At 40.5% G+C, this 21,906-nt stretch overlaps 1 protein-coding gene across 9 annotated transcripts in view; it reads right to left on the minus strand.

Moving 5' to 3' along the window:
- LOC143018296 (uncharacterized) overlaps positions 1-21,906 on the minus strand; it is a 78,775-nt gene that overhangs the window by 54,587 nt on the left and 2,282 nt on the right. For 8 of the 9 annotated variants that reach the window (XM_076173641.1, XM_076173640.1, XM_076173635.1 and 5 more), the window contains exons 2-15: positions 15,642-15,722; positions 11,480-11,568; positions 11,148-11,224; positions 10,466-10,635; positions 10,231-10,315; positions 8,849-8,970; positions 8,129-8,273; positions 6,945-7,048; positions 5,709-5,813; positions 5,400-5,540; positions 4,463-4,577; positions 3,708-3,859; positions 2,170-2,478; positions 1,112-1,246 (exon numbers count right to left, since the gene is read on the minus strand). In XM_076173641.1, the coding sequence (XP_076029756.1) occupies positions 1,112-1,246; positions 2,170-2,478; positions 3,708-3,859; positions 4,463-4,577; positions 5,400-5,540; positions 5,709-5,813; positions 6,945-7,048; positions 8,129-8,273; positions 8,849-8,970; positions 10,231-10,315; positions 10,466-10,635; positions 11,148-11,224; positions 11,480-11,568; positions 15,642-15,722 (1,830 nt within the window). The remainder of the gene's footprint in view (positions 1-1,111; positions 1,247-2,169; positions 2,479-3,707; positions 3,860-4,462; positions 4,578-5,399; positions 5,541-5,708; positions 5,814-6,944; positions 7,049-8,128; positions 8,274-8,848; positions 8,971-10,230; positions 10,316-10,465; positions 10,636-11,147; positions 11,225-11,479; positions 11,569-15,641; positions 15,723-21,906) is intronic. The other variant, XM_076173636.1, reaches the window with a different exon arrangement.

Consider the following 21,906-nt stretch of genomic DNA (forward strand, 5'->3'; position numbering starts at 1 on the left):
ATTAGCTGCCCGACGTGCGATGTTGCGTCATAATAATCACATTATAAAAAATAAATTCAGTGCTCAATCGTTCGTTCTCTTTCACCCGTGAACTTTGATAACCATAGAAAATATGATGAAGCCAGTTTAGAGAGAATGGAGGTTACGTAGGTACGACTACAATAAATATAATCAAGATGCCGACGTCGACATCATCGCGTACCCACTTGCTCCTCATGCCGCCTACGTAGGCGTCACCGTATGGAAGTGGTTAAGGAAAACAGAAAGGAGAAGCCTAAATGTGTTTGAGATGAAAGGATTAAGATTGGTGGGGTTTTCTTAAGCTGTAGTCTTGTCGCAGTCAAATGTTAGGCTGGTTGAAGGCAAACTCTGATGGAAAGAATATCTATTAAGAAGTGAATGTTGGTCGCCAATAATGATATCGCGCTCAGGGGGGATGACAACTATGTGTATCAAGTTGTGTCCAACTTGGTCTGCTTGCAGAGGAGAGGGGAGGAGGTAGGAAAGCAAGGAGGCAGTGAGCTAGGCTCACAGTGTGATGCTCCAAAATCTGAATTTTCGATGTTCATCTATTCTTTATGGACACAGGTAGGTCACGACCCATGCCTTTAATTGGTACAAGGTTGAATTCCATGTATGGGAAGTTGGACGCAAAACGTTTTTATGCTGCCGAGTCACTAATTATAGGTGTGCATGTTCCTCAATGAATCCAGTGCTCATCATCACGTGGTCTGGCAAGGCTCTGGTTGAGTCACTGGTGGGACTGATGCCAGTACTCCACACGAGTTCCTCGAGGAGGCTTTGTCCCACCCATACACCTAAAGGAAGCTTTGGTTGATCCAACGCAGCTGAGTGGCGCATTCATGTCCCATGGGACCTCTTTGCAGATCACAAGGTTGTGGGATGAGCCAGCAGAAGAGATGAGGAAGGGAGGAGAGATGAGGAAGGGAGGAGGGATGAGGACTGAGGAGTGAGGACTAAAAGTGAGGCCAAGTTCCTGACAGGGTTAATTAATCAAATGTTGCCTCAAGTTTCAACAAGAGGAAAACCTGTAGTCCCACAGTGGTTGGCAACAGTCACAACAAAATACAACGATTCCATATCCACTCACCTGTTTTTCCAGGTCCTTGATGCTTTGGGTCATCTGGTTTTCCAGTGAATGAAGAGTCTGAGACAACTCAGTATGCTGCTTCTCTTTCTCAGATAATGTTTGCAGCAGTTCCTCTTCCTTCAGCTTAAGATCACTCTGTCGAATAAACAAATTAATACAGATATATGTTTATATACTAAGGACCTCTTCACCCTTATAAGGGAGATAGCCAGCACAAGGCTGCCACTCCCACCCGTTGTTTCCCTCTCATCGTAGCTCCTTGTGGATGAAGGGTCATCCCTGTCTCCTGCTCACTGCCTTGGGTCAGAAGCAATGCAGCAAGACACAGTACATCCAAGGCAGGGCTGTTTCATTTACACAGTGACTTCCCCTTCCTGTCCCCTCACGTGGAAAACAAGAGAGATAAGGAGAAATCCCTTTGGGCTGTGTCAATTTTTCATCCATACTCAACCATTCTCCACTCACACCTATCCCCTACCTTGCTCAACAGACATTCCCCTCTTACTCAAAGCCACTTTCACCCCATCAATCTATCCTTTAAAGTCTCTAACAAATTAATGAATATCATTACCAATACATATCTCCCAATCTTTTCTTATTTTTACATACAATATCCTTGATGACACTTCCTTCTATTCAACCACATACTGACACATCCTGTCACTTAACAAAAGCCACTAATTTCACCGCTCACCCTCTCTCCACTCCCAACACCCTACTTACTGCACTTCCACAGTGGTAGCACCTTTATTCCACTACCACAGGAGCATAAGAAATTGAAAAGGTGGAGACTTCGGAGGAGTAAAGGACAAACTCAAAGATACAACAGAGAATACAGAAAACAAATGTAAAAAAGGCCTAGTATTTCTCTACAAGCAAAGATTTATCTCAGGCACAGATGAATGCTGTGGGACTCTGGTCCATAAGGGTGTCCATAAAATGTTGACTGCATACCACTATGAAATCAACACCCCAGTACATGTTTGTTTCTGAGATAGGGTTACTTGGGTTATGGAAGACAGAACATAAGAACCTGTTCAATTTTTAAAGATACCAACCTGCAGCTTTGCTGTCTCAAGCTTGAGGTGTTCGTGATCAACATTCAATTTTGAAGCCTCTTCTTGTATTTGAGAATAATTTCTCTGCAGCTGATTGTGTGTTTCAAGAATCTCTTGGTGTCCATTCTCCAAATTTTTGTGCTTATCCAAAAGATTTTTATGATTGTTCTGAAGTTCACCATAAGTTCCCTGGAGCTGTTTGTGATCATCTTTTAAATGAGTGAGCGTTTCTAATACAGTTTTGTGTTCCTTCTGAAGCCGCGTATGTGCCTCGGAAATCTTCTCTTGCAATTCTAGATTTAAAGTAAGCTGCAAAAACACAATAAAAAATATTAAATATAAATACAGAATAAGAAAAATATCAAAGTTAACCTTGCCCCTACTGAAAAGGAAGCAGGCAGATGGGGATGATGAATGAATACTAAGATGGTTTGGACACATGGAAGAAATGGGTAAATTAAGACTAATAAAGAGTGTGGAAGGTTGAGGCGGATGTAATGAACCTGAAGGGAAGACTGAGAACAAGATGGATGGATGGGATGAAGAGGACCTTGAGTAAAAGGGGAATGTCTGTTGAGCAAGGAAGGGAGAAGGCAAGGTAGGTACGAGTGGAGAATGGTTGTAAAAGAATAATAAATCAATGAAGCCTGAAGGAATTCCTCCTCGCCTTCTATATTCATGCATGAAGGGATGAGGAGCGAGGGCAGCTATATAAATGAGGTGGTGAAGGGTAAACCAGTTTAGGCTGCTGGGCCCTGTGATGGATAGGTTGAGGTCTTGCTGTACTGCTTCTGACCCTGGCAGTGGGTAAGGGACAGGGATGACCCCTCATCCACAAGGAACTACAATAAATGGGAAACAGCTGGGTGATGGAGATGTGCAGGATCAGTGCATGCCTTGGCCAGATACATTCCTTATAGGGGGACGGAGAGGGGGGGTCGCCGATTAAATGAAGCGGCCTTGCTGTGGATGTACTGTGTCTTGCGACACTGCTTCTGACCCGGGGCGGTGGGCAGGGTTCAGGGATGACCCGTCATCCAGGAGGTGCTCAGATGAGAGGAAGGGTGGGAGGGGTGTGGAGTGTATTTAGGGATGAAATGGGTGGGAGTGTTTTTATGCCTTTCCTTTTGTGGCTACCTCCCTTGGAAGGGGGAAAAAGCCTTGGTATAAAAAAAAAAAAAAAAAAAATATATATATATAATCAGCAAGGGACACATGTCATGGGAGTGAAGAGGTTCCTCTTCTGTGCCTAACCACCTTCTTATGCTAGTAATGGCTAAAATGATGAAACAGAGGAAGAGGAAAAAGATATAGAAGATATGGATGAAAAATAAGATGAACCAAATTTTTGTGTCATCAATCAATCCACTGCCCCAATCTCCTGCAAGAGACCCGTGGCTTCCAGGAAATTGGCAACAATCACCAATTTGGCTAAAAAATCCACAAACAAGACAAAGTCCCACCACGGGCATTCCACTGGTGACGCCAATGATTTTTAGAAATGCATGAAAGAAGGAACCACACTGAAATGCACCCACCTTCTGCTGCAACTCTTCTTTAGTAGAGGTTAAACTGTAGAAACTGGTTTTAAGATGACTATAATCTGTCTCAACAATGGACAGCCTATGTTGGGTTTCCTTAAGTATTTTGTCAACAACTACATCAGCCATGCATTCCCCTGACGTCTCCTCTGAAATATCAATAATCATAATCACCAACAATAATACATACATATACCAAGGGCTTTTTCCCTCTTACAAGGGAGGTAGCCAAAGTCAAAGGGATAAATCCTCTCCCACCTATTTCATCCCCACATTCTCCACTCCCATTCACCATCCCTCCCTCCCTCTTTTCCTGGCTCCTCCTGGATGATGGGTCATCCCTGCATCTCACCCACTACACTGGGTCAGAAGCAATGCAGCAAGATACGGCACATCCACAGCAAGGCTGCTTCATTTAGTAGTTACTGGGTATAATAATAATAATGACAACCGTTCTTTCAAATTTTTTTGACTGGAAATGGAAACCCACAGCAGCTGGCAACACTCAAGTTGTATGTAATTGGCAATTGCTGACAAGTCTATCAGAAGTAACACTACGTCAGGAAGGAGCCTTTATTAGTAATGTCTCACTTGTTCCAGTTTCATCACGTACTTGATAAAGCTTAACACAGGAAAATTATACAGATAAACAGAGATGTACCAGTTATGTGACTGGATGGAGCACTAATGGCAATTTCACAAAAGGCAACATAACTGCCTTAAAAAAAGTAACATTCATGACACAAACGTACCTGGGGCCAGGGAGGTGTCACAGGCCATAGGTGAACCAACGTAAGACTCTTCGATGGTACGGTTAGCACGATCTCCCTGCTCCAGAAGACACTGCTGCAGCTCTTCTAACTGGCCCTGTAACATCAAAACCACTAAATATCACTGGGCTACAATTTGTAAATGTATGGTACATACATTCAATTAGAAGCCAAGATAAGAGGGAGGGAGGGGAGTGAATGGGAGTGGATGAAATGGGTGGGAGTGGATTTTATGCCTTTGTTTTATTGATTACCACCCTTGTAAGGGGGAAAAAGTATTTGGTATATGGTATATGTATGTATATACATTTGATCCCTTGATATGTATGGTGTTGGATGGGTGAAGACTGGGTGCCTTGACTAGGCAACCTCCCCACATACAGGGTAATGAGCTTCTTTGTATATGTATGTATTATTGTGGGACGGTTTCTCTATTAATGGCTTATAGTGGTAGCAGGGAAGTCACCACTTATCAGCCCTCCTCATGTGATCTAATTGAACAAAATAAACAAATGAAACAAAATGTATAGATAAATAAAAGTAGGTCCACAAATGCATAAATGACCATTTCTATATAAATCCAATCCTTCATCCCAAAAACTGCAGGTATCCACACACAAAGAATACATACATACATATACCAAGGCTTTTTCCCCCTTCCAAGGGAGGTAGCCAAAAAGGGAAAGGCATAAAAACACTCCCACCCATTTCATCCCTAAATACAATCCACACCCCTCCCACCCTCCCTCTCATCTGAGCACCTCCTGGATGACGGGTCATCCCTGCACCCTGCCCACCGCACCCTGCACCCTGCCCACCTGCCCACACACAAAGAATAATCACAACAAAACATTGCTACTCAAAACTGGGTAGGTACACAACAAAACACATATATCAGTAGCTTCAGACATGAACCAACCTTTATATCCACAATTTCTGATGTCTGCTTATCTATCAACACCTCCTGTTCCATATAAGCCCTCCTTATGGTGGAATCTTCCTCAATAAGTCTATCTCTCTCGGCTTGGGTCAGCATTAAATTGGTCTTAAGTTTTTCATTCTGTAAAAAAGTACATAACATACATGATGATTCTGGCTTTACATATGATGGACTACTGTTGATCTATTACAACAATTTTTATATGAATTAATGTATCAAATATAGCCTCTGCACGTCCCTATCTAATTCCATATATGGAATTAAATCTTGACAATTGGAATAACTTACATGTGTGGTGAGGCTGTCATTAGTGTCCATGACTTGTCGTACTGTTTCAGACAAACTGCTGTTTTCGGTTCTTAACAGGGCCAGTTCTCGCTGCAGGTAGCCTGACTGTAAAATATATTTAAAATTCAAAAGCACATACCTCTCAACCTATATCCTGAGATCAGATGAACTCTGATTGTGACAGTGGGAGATGAGACAAAATGCAAAGATAAGGTGAGGTACCTGCATCACTTGTCATCAAGAGTGTCTTACAATGGGAGGTGTAATTATAGTGAAATGACAAGTGAGAATGCTTAATGTGTACCTCTCAGAAGTGTTCCAGTGGACTGGAGAAGTTCATGTATGGTTCTACTATTAAACTAAAAAATTTCAACACACTGAAAACAAGAGACACACCTTATACATATTGTTCCTCCTATAGTCTATTTCATTCAGCTGAAGGGAAGGCTACTGATTGTAAAGGGTCTCAATTAAGACCAAGTTGAGATCATGGTCATGGGTAAAGAAAATGGAGGAGGAGACAGCCAAAGTTAAATGGGACAAAAGTAACAGGATAAGATGTACAAGTAAGGACAATGGTGGCAGGTTGGAGGAGAGTTTAAGTGTTGAAAGGCAAGAGGAAATGGCAAGCTTTCAATATACGAGGAAGAGCTGTTGAATAGGATAGATCAAAGAGTGATGAGGTGGTTTGAGTTTAAGGAAAGAATAAAAGTCAGTGGAAAGGAAAAGTGGATGGGATGAACTTGAGAGAAAGACCAAGGATGAGAGGAATGGACAGGGTGAAGGAGACACTGGATACAGGCGTGGATCCAGGAATGTTATTTGGAGGGGGCCCGAACTGATAAACGATAACCAATACTTGAAACACACCGATATTTCAACCCCAAGAATAATAATGCTGTTGGCTTAGAGATTGGTCCAGAAACTTAAGCTTGTTTTGCTCGTAATTGTATGTAAAATCATATATAATTCACAAATATAATTCAAATCATAAATTCGCACTAAAAAATGTTTATCCAAGGAGAATCAAACTCGAGATGAGTGTACCATACTTGGGGCGTTGGGAGGGGCCCGGGCCCCTTGGGCCTCCCCCCCGTATCCGCGCCTCACTGGATACGAGGAAGAGACTGCATAAGACAGGAGTGAATGGAGAGTTGTACACAAATGAAATGATGCAGCACTGAGTTCAACTTAGATAAAAAGAGATATACAACTAGTTACTCTTGTCCTACGTACCTGTTCATTAAGCTTTTTCTCGTTATCTCCCACTGCCATCTCCAACTCCTCTCGATAGCGTTTCAGACTGCTGTTTTCCTCTTGCAGCTTTCTCATGCTTTGTTCTAAAACATCAAAGTACATCAAATTAACAGGCTATTCCAGTATGCATTGGATATGTTCATAAATACCTGTAAACAGGAACTGGGGCCGAATTTATAAAAGACCCTCACCCCTAAGTTTAGACATGAATCTTCAAAATGGCAGATTTTACCTAAATCCCTATGTCAGCAACCTGAATACTTACATCTAGACATTCTAGACATAACCATTTAGGATGCCGACATAGAGATTGTGGTAAAATCTCCACCATTTTGGAATACTAAATGTCATAATAGACAAAAACATTTAGTATTCCAAACTTTGGGGAAGAGGGGAATGTCTGTTGAGGAAGGAAGGGAGAGGACGGAAGACAGAGGTGAGTGGAGAATGGTTGTATATGGATGATGTTGTGACTGCATGGGAGAAATGGGCGGGGGGGGGTGGGGGGGGTGGGGTTGTGTGTGTGAGTGAGTTTTGACGCAGCCCGAAGGGATTTCTCCCCGTCCTCTCCTTATATGCAAGGGGGGACGGAGAGGGGGGGTCGCCGATTAAATGAAGCGGCCTTGCTGTGGATGTGCTGTGTCCTGCGACACTGCTTCTGACCCAGGGCGGTGGGCAGGGTGCAGGGATGACCCGTCATCCAGGAGGTGCTCAGATGAGAGGAAGGGTGGGAGGGGTGTGGAGTGTATTTAGGGATGAAATGGGTGGGAGTGTTTTTTATGCCTTTCCCTTTTTGGCTACCTCCCTTGGAAGGGGGCAAAAAGCCTTGGTATATGTATGTATGTATGTATTCCAAACTTTATTTTCCCTGTGGTTTCTGCATGATCATTCAGTCACGCATTTTTGTGATTATTTTTGCAATATCATATATATATATATAAAGTTCAAATTGATAAGAGATGCCTTCCAAGTTTGGTCAGGTGAATGAATGCCAGCCCTCTGGGGCTGCATTAATGGAGGTGAGTGTTGATAAATTCTAAAGACAGGCAAAGGGAGATGGTCTCTCTGATGTCCATGTTGTGAGTGCATGGTATGTCCTATTCCTTTCCTACATTCATCACTCCAATCTGCACACCACAAAAACAAGTTTTCAAGTGTCTTACCAAGTTTGGCGAATCTTTTGTTTAAGAATTCATGATTAACTTCTAGGTCTTGCTTCTCCACCTCAACCTCCTGCAAATCATGCTTAAGTTTCCTGATTTCTTGTGTTTTAGCGTGAAGCAGCTTCTGTTGTCGAAATGGGGGACTCTGAGGGGAAAATTAAGAAAGAATACATATGTAAGTTATGCACATAAATGATTACACATAAGCAGTTTATGCATGTATATGTACATATACACATACATCAATATACAAAAAGCGTTTTCGACCTGAGGGGGTTGGCTGATTGATCTGAAGTCCCATTTCATACAAAATTAAAAACTATTTAATTTCCCTCCCACTTCAGCATCTTGTGGATAAAGGTTCACTTTAAGAAAGAAAGAAAGAAAGAAAGAAAGAAAAAAAGAAAGAAAGAAAAAAAAAAAAAAAAAAAAAAAAAAAAAAAAAAAAAAAAAAAAAAAAAAAAAAAAAAAAAAAAAAAAAAAAGGTGCTGATTCTTGCTGATGCCGATTAATTGGCACACCCCTAATTATAATCTATCTCAATTCACCCTGACCACACCAAGTGCCACTCCTTTCATTCACGCCACCACCAGACTTTTTATCCATCTGTGTGGTGGCTCCTCACTAGTAGAGACCTTACAACAAATTTCAATAAATGCATAAGATTAAAAAAAAAGCGTTAAAAAAAATTCAGGTCATGTACCATAACCAAGTCTTTACCTGCAGGAGTTCTTTAAGTGGGGATGGCCTCTTCCCACTCATCGGAGAGCTCGTAAACACTTGCATGGGCCCTATCTTTGACGACAGCACTGGAGGTGTGTCACATCGATTCATTTGAGGATCTGTAAGTATGAAGGGTAAGAGGAATCAGTGTTAAAATACAAAACTTGAAGGAAACACGAGAAACGCTCAACAACCAGCTCCTTGTCCTCACCATGTTTATCACATTCCCATGTTTGATGACCTTTCTTACCCATCAGGGTTCTACCCCTTCCCTTCATTTCTTCCCACCTTTAGTACAACACTGGAGCAACGAGTTTGATACAGCAAGTCCTCGTTATACAGTACATATGTGTTCCTGAATACCTTACCGCAAATTGAAATTACCAAATACCGAACCATTATAACATGTAATAATAGGATATGGCAGACATACCTTCTCCCAGCTCTTTCCTCTTCAAAACATGAGCAGATACCGTATCTGTGAATTTTTCTTACCATAAATAGAATCAAGGGTAGTAATTACTAAATACCGTAACTGTGAATTTACCGGATAAAGAATTATCGTATAAGGAGGACTCACTGTATACCATACCACACAGCACTATGTATAATTTCTCAAACAAAATCAGAGGGACCAATGACAGGCAAATGCAAATGATGGTCCCCTGGGGGCAGACATTAGTATTATTTTCCTGCTGCCTGTCTTCAAAACATGTCAATATGCTCACCAACATCTAGAGGTAGCCCCATAAAGATGGCATGGTCTTTGGACTAGGCATGAGATGTTTTATTACCTTCTACTTTTCATACAAGGAAACCAAATAACTAAAGTAAATAGGGTGTGGCTTGGTGCTGACATATTTTAAGTAATTTAAGGATTTATTGTGATTAAATGTGTGCATTTCAATCCTGGTCATAGCAGAGGAAGGACATCCATACTAAGTAAGTCCCCAAATGCCAAAACCTAAGTCTTCATAAAGAACTGTCTTAACCCTCAATAAGAGAGTTCATCAGAGAGGGACTATGTCATGACACATAGATAAGATGAAAAAATCCCACTGTCGGAGGAAGTAAAGGGATGAAGAGGACCACAGAGAGCAGTCGAAATATACGGTTAATTCTATTTTTCATCCGTTTACTTTCTCCAACAGTGGGATTTTTTTCACCACAAGAGTTCATGATGTAAAACCAATTAACTTTAAAACATTCCTGGAGAACTATGCGGTGAACCCCAGATATTGTGAAGCTGACGAAAACATCACTTCATCCATCCCTTACCTCTCGCCATTCGCTCCTACCTTTTGTGCTTTCTCTTCCCCATTCGATACATACTCCACGTACAAAGAAGTTGATAAACACATAATCGCAATTCAACTTACCGTCTGCTTCCTTAATGAGGACATTGAAGAAATTCTGGCTGAGCCGTGCTCCTCTGTTCTGCATCGCCTCAAGGATGTACTTCAACTACAAATATATCATAAAGTACAATTTTATATTTTCTCAATACATCAGATCAATGTACACCAATATACAGAGCATTGTGTAAAATACCTATGAATACATAAATGAACAGGACCACTAGATTCACAGGTATGTACTAAACTTGTTAATTACCTTAAGCTGTATTGCACACCCCAGGACTTCATTGTTGCTGAGTTTATTTCTAATGTGGGAGTCACCAATGATGCCTGTGTACAGCAGAATGAGCATCAGCTTCACTATCTCCTGCTCATTTCCCGAGGCAAGTTCTTCGTAGCTTATAACGTCTCCATCTACATAGTGTTCTGCATCAGAAAAATTGCACTAAATATTGGTCTCCTTGTAATCTACAATCATGAGTATTAAGGAATGAAACAAGTTGTATTTCTATCTGTCAAAATGCCTATTTCTCATGACGCTACATATATTTACCAATATTGGCACATTCATTCATAACAATGACAAGAAGGGGTTAACCAGCTTCATAGCAGGAAGACAGTGCAGTAACCTTGAATAACCAAATCTCAGGTATAATATATATATATAAAATCCTTCAGGGTGCAATACTATCACTTTCACAGAACTACACTTCCATCCTTATGTTCAAGACACTATCCAGCATTCTGAATTTGTTGCTTTCTTTCTCTTATACATAGGAAAAAGTACTAAAAAGATTGTATGTCCTAAAATTATTGGGTTTATTGTTCAATTGCAGATGTTGACATGATTAAAAATAGCCTAGCTGGGTGTTATGAGGATTTGCAGATAAGGGTGAGCAGTGGAGGAGGAGTAAAAAAAAATAAAATAAAAAACTTACCTCTTACTAATTCTTTGATAAAAGGAAAAAGATCTGCTATGCCATTATCTTTAACTGCATAATCTTTTCCTGGTTTTCTGGAGAGAGAGAGAGAACAAAAAGAAAATAAGCTACACGTCCTTTGCCAAAGTTGAAACTGCTGGTAGATTTGTTCAGTCTTATTACACTATGTTCTTGAAGCCAATGGATAAAAATATACTATATGTGAGTGATAATACAGTATGTAATGTCAGCATATTTCATGTGAAACTGTAGTAAAAATATACCAAACATTAACTTTTTTAAACATTTCATTACATAATCTCTTAAATCCTAAAACATGCTCAACTTACATATAATTCAATAACTGTGATATAACTTTGCCATCATTCAACTGTTCAACTGCATTCAGCTCCCCAATACTTAGGTTGAGGGCATTCACCTGCAAAAAAAATAAATAAAAAAATAAATAAATAAATAAATAAATAAAAAGTTCTCATGAAATGAATGGATAAATATAATCAGTCCAATTACTGTGCTCTGAAATAAAATTGACACTATGACTGACCCAATACTTGACTAAAGAATTGTGAATGAGCTATAATAGATGATAACAATATTAACAACAGCAGAAAGACGAGGGGAGCAGTCACCAAATTGTCTACTCTCTCTATGTGAAAAGGTTAAGGAAACAGTTTAAGTACAATGGCTTAAACAGCTCTCAGGAATTATTTGCAACATTGATCACCCCATGCACCAATGAATCCAAGAAACATCCAACAGTAAAATTGAATGGACAACTCCTTCATCAGACAAAAGCCCTAAATTCTGGTTCTCACTTTTGATATTCACAGATCCTTCAGACCACATATCAAAAACTTAATGGTGAAAATGAACAAGAAAATGAATCTATTAAGAACATAGGAAACACTGGTTCTGGTCAGCAGAAACACAATCACAGTCTGCACAGTTCATAAGAACTACACTTGACTACAGGTCTGCATAATGGTTCCCTACATTTAAGAAAAACACTCTCCACGGAGTTCACAAAACAAAATGTTACAAATAATAACAAGTTGCACTAAAACCACCCAATAGAAGATCTATACAGAGGAACCTGAGTCCTTTCTATGGAAGAGCACATGAAAATGGTAGGTGTAAATAAGATGAAAAAGAAGGAATAAGGAGGAGGATCAAGAAGAATCAGCAGCATACTATTCAACCTACCATTAGCATTGCACAACACATTCATACAAATACGCACACACTCTCACATCACAAAACAATCACTCCAAGATGAACCACTGAAATCCACCAAACATCTTATACATCACTCTTCAGAGAAACCCCTCCTTTGACATGGAAGAACCAGATAAGTATGACTATGCTTCATCCATTCATAAATTAATACCAATAATGATTAGAGCTGGCCACAGAAGCAAATTGCCCCAAATACAATTACCACAAAGAAGACAACAAACACCTTGCCCTACTCTACTCATACCCAGACAACACAATTTCTTCCTTGAAAGAATTGCAGGCCAATCCAGTGGCTACTGTTGGCTATCTGCTAACAAAGGGTTCCCTTCAAGAGAGAGCAAGAGACCTGGGGCAATGGATTGATCAACAATTCCCATGGATGTATGGGTGGCTATGGGAGGGCTGTAGATTTCAATCTCATGGAGACAATTATCATTAAAAGTTAGGCAGCTATGCAAGGTTGCCTAACATCCCTGTAGTAATGCACTTGAAAAACTTTGCAAAATAAAAATTAATCATCCTTTAATCCATGTAAGTTGACTCTGTGGACAGCCAACCATATAAAATAAGTGTATACAGTTTCCAATAGTTCAGCAGACATCAAGGAAATTCATGTACAACAAGACTTGGTCTTGTACTTTTCACATGCAGTTATGACTTCATAGTGTACAAAAGATATGAGTGAATGGATAAAGATATGACATGGCCCAAATGAATGATTCAACCCACTTCACAAATTATTCTGAGTGAATATGAAGGAGGGTATAACATACAGTGAAGTGGAGGGAGTACATCATTAAGCAACTGAACCCTGTATGGATACATCCATGTACATAACCCTTAAATCTGTATTCTGGGAGTCTAAACTCAATATCTGTAGGCCAGGAATACAGAATCGTGTCCTGTAACTCCCTGTTATGGGGGCAGTGATGATGCTGTGATAGAAAGAGTGCAGTAATGTCTCATGCAAAGCAAGCCTGGGCCCCAAGACTCTAGCTTAAAGCAATTTGTCACAAAATACAAACAGATGGAGTACAGTATCAAATTACAAGACCAACAAGCATCATATACCTCAGACACCATCACAACAAAAACATGTTATCTTACTGCCCTACACTCAATCACTTCAGACAATACTGCAGAACTGATGTATGAAATGAAAGGGGGTAAAATGCAAAGAGAAGGAAGCAAGTAAATACCCTGGGGGAAAAGTGTCGTGAGAAACAGTTATCTGAGGATGGCTGCGAAGAGAAGACTATATGAAGGAGTTATAATACCTATGAGATTGTATGGGCCAGACTTGGAATTTAATTGAGGCAAAGGAGAAACTTAAGTGTGTTTGAGAAGTATGGTGGGTGTTACACGGATGGATTGAGTGATAAATGAGGAGGCAAGGAGGAAAGTGGGGAGGGGGGGAGGTGGAAAAAGAGCTGGCAGATGGGATAGATAAAAGTATACTGGGATGATATGGGCATAGATAGAATGAATGAAGAAAGATTAGCAAAACAAATGTGGAAGGCAGAGGTGGATGGAGCCAACTTGAAGGGAAGACCAACATTGACCGAATACATGGGGTGAAGGGGATTTTGAGCAAGAGGGGAATGTCTGTTGAGCAAGGAAGAGAGATGGAGAGACAGATGTGAGTGGAGAATGGTTGTGAATAGAATATAAATTAATGTGGCCCAAAGGGCATTCTCATCTTCTCTATTTTTGGATGAGGGGGTAAAGATGGAGGGATTGCCGTCTCAATGAAGTTGCTGACCCTGCTGTGGGTGCATTGTCTTACTGCACTGCTTCTGACCCAGGCAATGGGCAGGGATGACCTTTCATCCACAAGGAGCTAAGATGAAAGAGAAATGCCTTGGCTGGCTACCTCCCTTACACAGGCAAAGCAGCTTACATATACAGATTGATAAAGAGTTCTCGACCTTCTTCCCATTACACACCCCAAGAGTCACGAGACTATTGACCCCTACCCCCATTAACCTGAGATTAATTAAATATGTATTTGAAACAACGGGGTGTCTGAGAGGTGTGGTGGGGGTTGCAGGGTTGGATAGGGTGAGAGGTGGAGAGGTGAGGAGGCGAGGAGAGCGAGGAGTGGCAGGTGGGGCTGACGAAGGAATATTGGGATGGTTTGGAACATGGAAGTACTGAGGAGGGATTGGTAAAGGTGTGGAGGGCAGAGATGGATGGAGTGAACATAAGGGGGCAACCAAGGATGAGATGGATGGATGGGGCATTGAGCAAGGAAGAAAGAAGGCAGGAGATTGGGTTGAGTGGAGAATGGCTGTGTATAGATGATACTGTGATGCAGGGAAGGGAGAGGGTGGTGGGTGGGGGTCAGGGAGTGGTTATGTGTGAAAGATATTTTGATGTAGCTCGAAAAGATTTCTCCCTATTATCAATTTCCCTGTACAAGGGGACATTTTTTTTTTTTTTTTTTTTGCTAAGTGAAGTGACTTGCTGTGTCTTGCTGCATTGCTTCTGAGCAAGAATAATAGGCAGGATACAGGGGTGACCTATCATCCATGAGGAGCTAAGATGAGAGAGAGGAAAGGGTGGCGGATGAGAGTGGAATGGGTTGAGGTGGAGGTGGGTATAGGCCTTTTGACTTTGTCTACTTACCTGGTATGGGAGAAAAAGCCACTGGTATATAGAAAATATACAATGGCACCAGAATGGATATCAAATGGTCCAAATTATAATTACTTTATTCATCAGTTAAGCAATGTACAGTGATACTAAACATGCAGGAGTGAAACTGTAGTTACTTTATTACAGACCACTATTAAACTTCAGAATGTTTAAGTAATTTTTTACTAGTCATCTAAGTATCCTACAAAAATGTACCGTCCCACAAACCCCAGGCTCCCTGAGATAGATAGAGCTACAGGCCGACCTGTTGGGTGTGGTTGGTTAACTTGGGACCACGAGTCCCCGGCAAAAGATACGAGGCCATGGACTGACTGACTCATATTGCTTGACAATCAACAGTTCATCGAATGAAAGCCAACAAAATCTGGATTTATATTTTGTGATAGTATATGGTGAGGAGCAAATGCCAAAGAGCATACAGCTGCATCATAAGCCAATGAAATCCGCATTTAAATTTTGAGATAGTACCGACCTACTTATGATGACTCACCATGCAATGGCACATTGAAGACAAAAATTAAACAAAAGCACTGCAGCGTTCAATGTGCGATTAATATACAGGCCTTCTGGCATGCAGTTTTCCCTATCTATTTTTACCTTGTCGAGTCTACCAGAATATGTGAATGATGCTGAAACTGGTGCTATAGTTGTGTTGAGATCATCGGCACCATGAAGCAGCTATCATGTTGAAGAAAAGTCATGGATGGATGAATGAAATTATATTTGTTGAGACATTCTGACAGATTGATGTAAGTGGAGTAGGAAACACAGGCGTCTTAGTCTGAGTTTATTCCTGACTCCACTTACGAAATTATATTTATTGAAAAGGTTGTCTTTAATTGGAAACAATAAATCAAACCCTATCTCAAACATATACCTCTTGATTTATATGATTCTGAAATAACATAAAGTTTCATTTGGAAAATGGGAAAACTTAATGAGATGTGGTTCCTGGAATAACAGACAAAGTCTACTATTTCTATCATTTTCTCAATAAACACAGGGTGACTTAATGGGTTGAACCAGTGAACATGGATTAATTCCTCAGAGCCACACAACAGATTAAATCAAAAACCTTCAAATGAAGATGTATGTTGGAAGGTGGGAAAACCCTAGAGAGTTTTGGGGATACATGAACAGAACAAAAACCAAAGATGATGTTGTGGTAGACCTCCCTCCCCCCCTGGTGTTTACTCATGACACAGATGTTTAACAGTACCTGATGTGGTAAGACAAACCAATGCTTCCCTGGACAATGTTGAAGCACATTACACACTCCAAGAGTCACGAGACTCTTGATGATTCTTAAATCTAATCAATTTCCTGGCCCTAACAAGTTACACCCAAGGGTTTTCAAAGAACTGACACACGAGTTATCAGTGCCTTTATCTGAATTATTTGGTCTAACATTGGCAATAAATAAGATACCTAATGAGTGGAAAACTGAAATAAGTTACATATAAGAAAGGTGACAAATGTTGTCAAGGTAAATATTGGTCAGTTAGCCTCACATGCATAGCTGTGAAAATGTGATTGAACATGAAAGTGACATTTATCTGTATGCTGATACCAAAAATTTCAGAATAATTGATAATAGTGATTCAAGAAAATTCCAGGAAGATATATATGAAATAAGAAAATGGTTGGATAAATGGATGCTAGAATTTTACTAAGAAATTTTTATGCAACTGAAAATAAATAGTACCCGGTAAATATTGAAAGTGATGAAGTGAAATACAAAATGTCTGCTGCAAATGAATGCATGGAATAAACTGAAAAAGACCTGGGAGTGTTGTTGTTGTTCCCTAGACTGTCTGTCCGAGCAGTCCCGTCTCCCCAAGGAAGGCCACAGCCGAAACTGGGTTTTCCCACAAATCCTTTATAGAGTGTATGTTGTGTTGTTTGCGTGCATGATTGTGTATAATGCAGTCTTCCATTATGTGTTGTATGGTATGGGGTGAAGTGTTACATCCTGGGCAGCTGTTCACAACACGGTCGTCCAGCCTCTTCTGGTAGCTTAGAAGTGCTGGGTGGTGACCGCATCGCAGTCTGGCCAAGTGGACTCTGTCCTTACGTGGGAGAGAGGATTCAGAAGGGTGGATATCAGGGGGTCTGGCATGTAGCAGTGTGTTGTCTTTCAGTGTGTTAATGGAGCGGTGAGTGATATGATTATGAATATGTTTCCGGAGGCTGGTATTTGGTGGTTGTGGAGGAAGAGAAGAGAGTATCTGTGTGTAATAAAGGTCTATGGGTGTAGTTTTAATGTTTCTTGGTGTGTGTGGGTGTTCTGCTATGTAGTGTAGCGGGTGTGATGTGTTTGTGGTGGCTGCAGCAAGTGTTTGTGTGCCTCTCATGTCGAGGTGGTCCTTGACTTTGAGGACTTTTGTTTCATGGTGTAAATGGTCTGTAGGTGATGTATTTGTGCAGCCTGTAATTGTTTTTAGGGCTTTGTTTTGTATGATTTGAAGGGTGTTGTGGTGTGTCTCACTGAGATTAGGAGCCCATGCAGGACTCGCATAATTCATCACTGAGCGTATGCATTGTTTGTATATTGTTATATTAGTTTCTTTGTTTTGTCCAAATGTTGTTCCAGTGATTGACTTGAGTGCGTTAAGTCTAGGTGTGCATTTGTTTTTTATGTTTGTGAGGTGTTGTTTGAAAGACATGGATGTATCGTATGTTACACCAAGAATTTTCGGTGTGTTTGTGTGTGGTATTAGAGTGTTGTTGATGTAGAGATGAGGTATGTATTTGTGTTCTTTTGTCCAGTTGGTGAGAAGTGTTGCTGTAGATTTGGTTGGAGCTATTTTGAGTCTGTTTGTGATGAACCATGTGTTGAGTGTGTCAAGGTAAGGCTGGATTATTTCTGCAGCTTTGTCTGTGTTACGATGTGTGCATGTGATTGTTATGTCGTCTGCGTAGGAAGAGATTTGTATTTCTGAGGTGTCTGGCGTGGGTAAGTCATGCATGTATAGATTAAATAATGTGGGGGATAGAACTGAGCCCTGTGGTACTCCGTTCTTAATGTTTCTGATGTGCGATGATTGGCCATTATATGACACATGAGCATTCCTGCCTGCCAGATAATTGGCCAGCCATCTTTTGGTGTTATTGTGCATGTCTGTGTTATATATTTTATTTGTTAGGTTGTGGCGGGGGATAGCATCAAAAGCTTTACTAATGTCCAATGTTATAAGAAGTGTTCTGTGGTGGGGCCTATCTGAATTGATGCCATCTAAAATTCTTTGTGTGAGGTTTGTCAGAAGAGTGTTTGTGGAGTGTAGTGGCCTAAAACCGTGTTGTGAGTCAGCAAGGGGAATATATGGTGTGACAAGTTTAAGTATTAGGCGTTCAATGACTTTAGAGGGGGTGCAGAGAAGTGTGATTGGGCGGTGCGATGTTGGGATTGTTGGGTCTTTGTTCGGTTTTGGAATGGTGATTATTTTACCATGCTTCCAGATGTCGGGTATAGTGTTGTGTGAATAGCTGTAGTTTGCAATGTTTGTGAGTGCGTGTATACCTTGTGGTCCAATGTGTTTTAGGTGGATGTTGCTTATGTTATCAGGGCCACAGGCAGATGAGTGCTTGAGACTATGCATTATGAGTTTTGTCTGACTGTCTATGAAGGGTGTATAGTCTGAGTCTGTGGGAAAGTCTTTCTTACGTCGAATGGTGCGTCGGTCGTCAGGGTGAGATGTAAGATGGCTCGTCTGTGCGAAATGACGTATGAGTGCGTTTGCTTGTTGTCTGTTTGAGGGTAGATTATCTGTTGTTGTGATTATTGCTGCGTGAGAGCGTGTAGTGTTAGTGTTGGATAGTGTGATGCTGTTGAGTGTTTTGTACAATTTGCTGGTGTTTGTTTTGTGATCAAGTGTATTGATAAAGTTTTGCCAATTTTGTGTTTTTTGTTCAAGTATTTTATTGGCAATCACAGTGTTTAGTGTTTGTATTTGGTCTGCTATGTTTTGAGGGATAGGTGTGGGGGTATCGTGTTTAAGTGTGTCACGTTGTCTGATGAGGCCTTGGATTTCTGGTGTGAAGTTGGGGTTGTGTGATTTTCTGTTGCCTCTAGGGATGTATCTCTTGTCTGCGTTTTGTATGATTGTATTAAAAGCGTGCACAGCATTGTTTATGTTTGTGATTGGTGTACTGTTAAGTGTTTCAAAATGTTGTTCTGTCTCTTCATTAAAGGCTTCCCAGTTAGCTCTCTTGTAATTGGTGTAAGTGTGTCTGTGGCCAGCTGGGGTGCATCTTGTTTTGGTGGTGATGATGATTGGAAGGTGGTCAGAACCAAGGGCTCCGACCACTCTCCATGATGTTGTTGGGGTTAGGCAGGGGGAGCAAAAGGTGATATCAGGAGAGGAGGGAGTGTAGAGGGCTTGGTATGGGAGTGTTGATTGATAAGGTGTTCTTTGAAGATCATATTGCCAAAAAAACTAGATTGATAAAAACAGAATGGTGGGGCCGATCTGTAGAACATTCTTAAATTTGAACAAAGATAAATTTAGAACTCTGATTCTGACATTGGCAAGACTTCAACTGGAATTCGCCCACCAAGCATAATCTCCACACCTAAGTAAACACATCAATATGATTGAAAATGATCACTGGAGGGTAAGAAATTTATATGTGGTCTTAAAGATTTATCATACACAAATAGTTTGAAGTAAAGCTCCCCACATTGGTATCCAGATGCACTGAGAGGTGGCATGACTTAATGTTACAGATTACCTTGAGGGAGGGTGGCACTGAGATGCACTGAGAGGTAATATGACTTAATGTTACAGAATATCTTGAGGGAGGGCGGCAGCAATCTGATAAATGTTCAGGGTGACACAGTGATCTCTATAACATTTTCATTGCATGAAATTTATTTAGCAATTTAGTACATGTCTGCAGAAGAAACATTCTGAGAAGCCACATCCTCAATTTCATCCATATCGATACTGTTACTTTTGTATAAGCCATTTACTATCTACTGCTGACATACAGAACATCCCCAGTGAGATACTCTCGGAGATCACTTACCTCTGTAAGATACTCTACCAAGAAGAGGAGTAAATCACGTTCGCGAATGGGACTTCCAGGATTCCTGTTCTGATCTAAACAAAACACCCAAAATTCCAACAACAAGAAAGATTATGAAATGTACTTCTACAATGAAGAATAATGAATCCACTTATAGACCCTATTGCTACATCTTGATAACAGACTTTGCCATGCAAAGGTAAAAACAGTAGGACTAAATACCAATGCACATTCATTTGAAATATTCTTTGTACAAATATATCAAATTAATCCTTCTAATTTGTGCACGGTCATAGTAAGGAAAGGCATATAAAGACAAACAGAAATAACAAAATCAACTGGGATGAGATCAAGAAGAAATGAAAACTGGCAGGGGTATCTTGACAATAAATCCACACAGCAAATGATCCAGATCCTCCAGAAAATGTGCTAGAACATATGCAGCTTGCATGTCCCGCTCAGGGGGGCAAGAAGGACAACACTACAAATCCAGAGAGAAAGGAGGATCCTCCTCAAGAAATGGAAATATTTCTCCCACAAACTCTAGAAGGCCAATACAACACCAAAGCAATCAACCTTTAAAAACAAACTAATTAATGTTGAAAGTGAGATACTAAATTCACATGAGGAAGGGCGTAAACGCAACGAAAAGGAAGCAATAAGCACGATAAAAACTAAGAGTAAATACTTATTTACATATGAAAAAAATAAATAAAAAATAAATTCTCAGGTCAGCCCATTAATAGATGAAAATGGGGACATCATATAGGATCACTAGCTGATAGCTGAAAAATTAAGACAGCAGTACGAATCTAACTTCATCATATATTCACCAACATGGTGATAGACTCTCCCAGAATAATCTTTGCTGAATCAAGGGAGGTACAATGTGTGACCCTCAACTTTTCCAGCAAGGACATTCCAAGGGCAATAGAGGGACTCAAATCATCCTCAGCCGGGCAAGATGGCATGACAGCAGTCCTTCTAAAAGCCTTCAGGGAGGAATTCTTGCCCATACTACACAGAATATGGAGACAATCCCTAGATCAGGGGTTTCCAAACTGGGAGTAAATTACCCCTCTGGATAATTTAACCAGTTTTCTGGGGTAATGGAGGGGTGACAAAAAGAAAATAATAACTTGAAATTCAACAAAACCAAATTTGAACTGATGAAATATGGCAAAGGCCTCACAATATCCAATCCTACACCACGGCTCATTGAGAGATCATGAACAAGGCAATATCAGGGATCTGGAAGTAATGCTAAGTCAAGTTTACCACACACATTGACAACATTGTTGACAGCACCAGAAAATGATAAGGTTGGATCCTCCCAATATTCGCATCAAGAAATGAAGAGTGCATGATTACACTGCGGAAAGCCCCGGTACTACACAAATTTGTGTGCTGCTACCAACTGTGGAACCCAGACAGTGTAGGGGTGACGGAGAAACTTGAGTGTCCAAAGAACCTTCACCAGGAAGATTGAGTATGTAAAAGACATGAACTACTGTAGGTAGGTCAAACACCACCAGAGGCGCCACCGTCGATGACGAGCACAATAGCGTGTCATTTTATGCGCACGCCATTCAAACGGCCAAATTTATATACTGCGGGAAAATTAATTAATAAAAATGTTGTGTGAGTGTATTTACTACGATCGTAGTAAATTTCAAACATTCACATCATCAGTTACATGTCGGTCAATAAAAACATAAGATAAACATGGCGGCCTGCATTCAGCAGTAAATCGAAAATTGGTATATGTTTCAACGTAAAAGATGAGCTAACATATTTACGGTTGTGGCAACTGACCTTAATAAAGAAAAACTAC

Source organism: Oratosquilla oratoria, chromosome 34 (assembly GCF_046742065.1).
Source record: "Oratosquilla oratoria isolate Oo_2021 chromosome 34, ASM4674206v1, whole genome shotgun sequence".
Lineage (NCBI taxonomy): Eukaryota > Metazoa > Arthropoda > Malacostraca > Stomatopoda > Squillidae > Oratosquilla > Oratosquilla oratoria.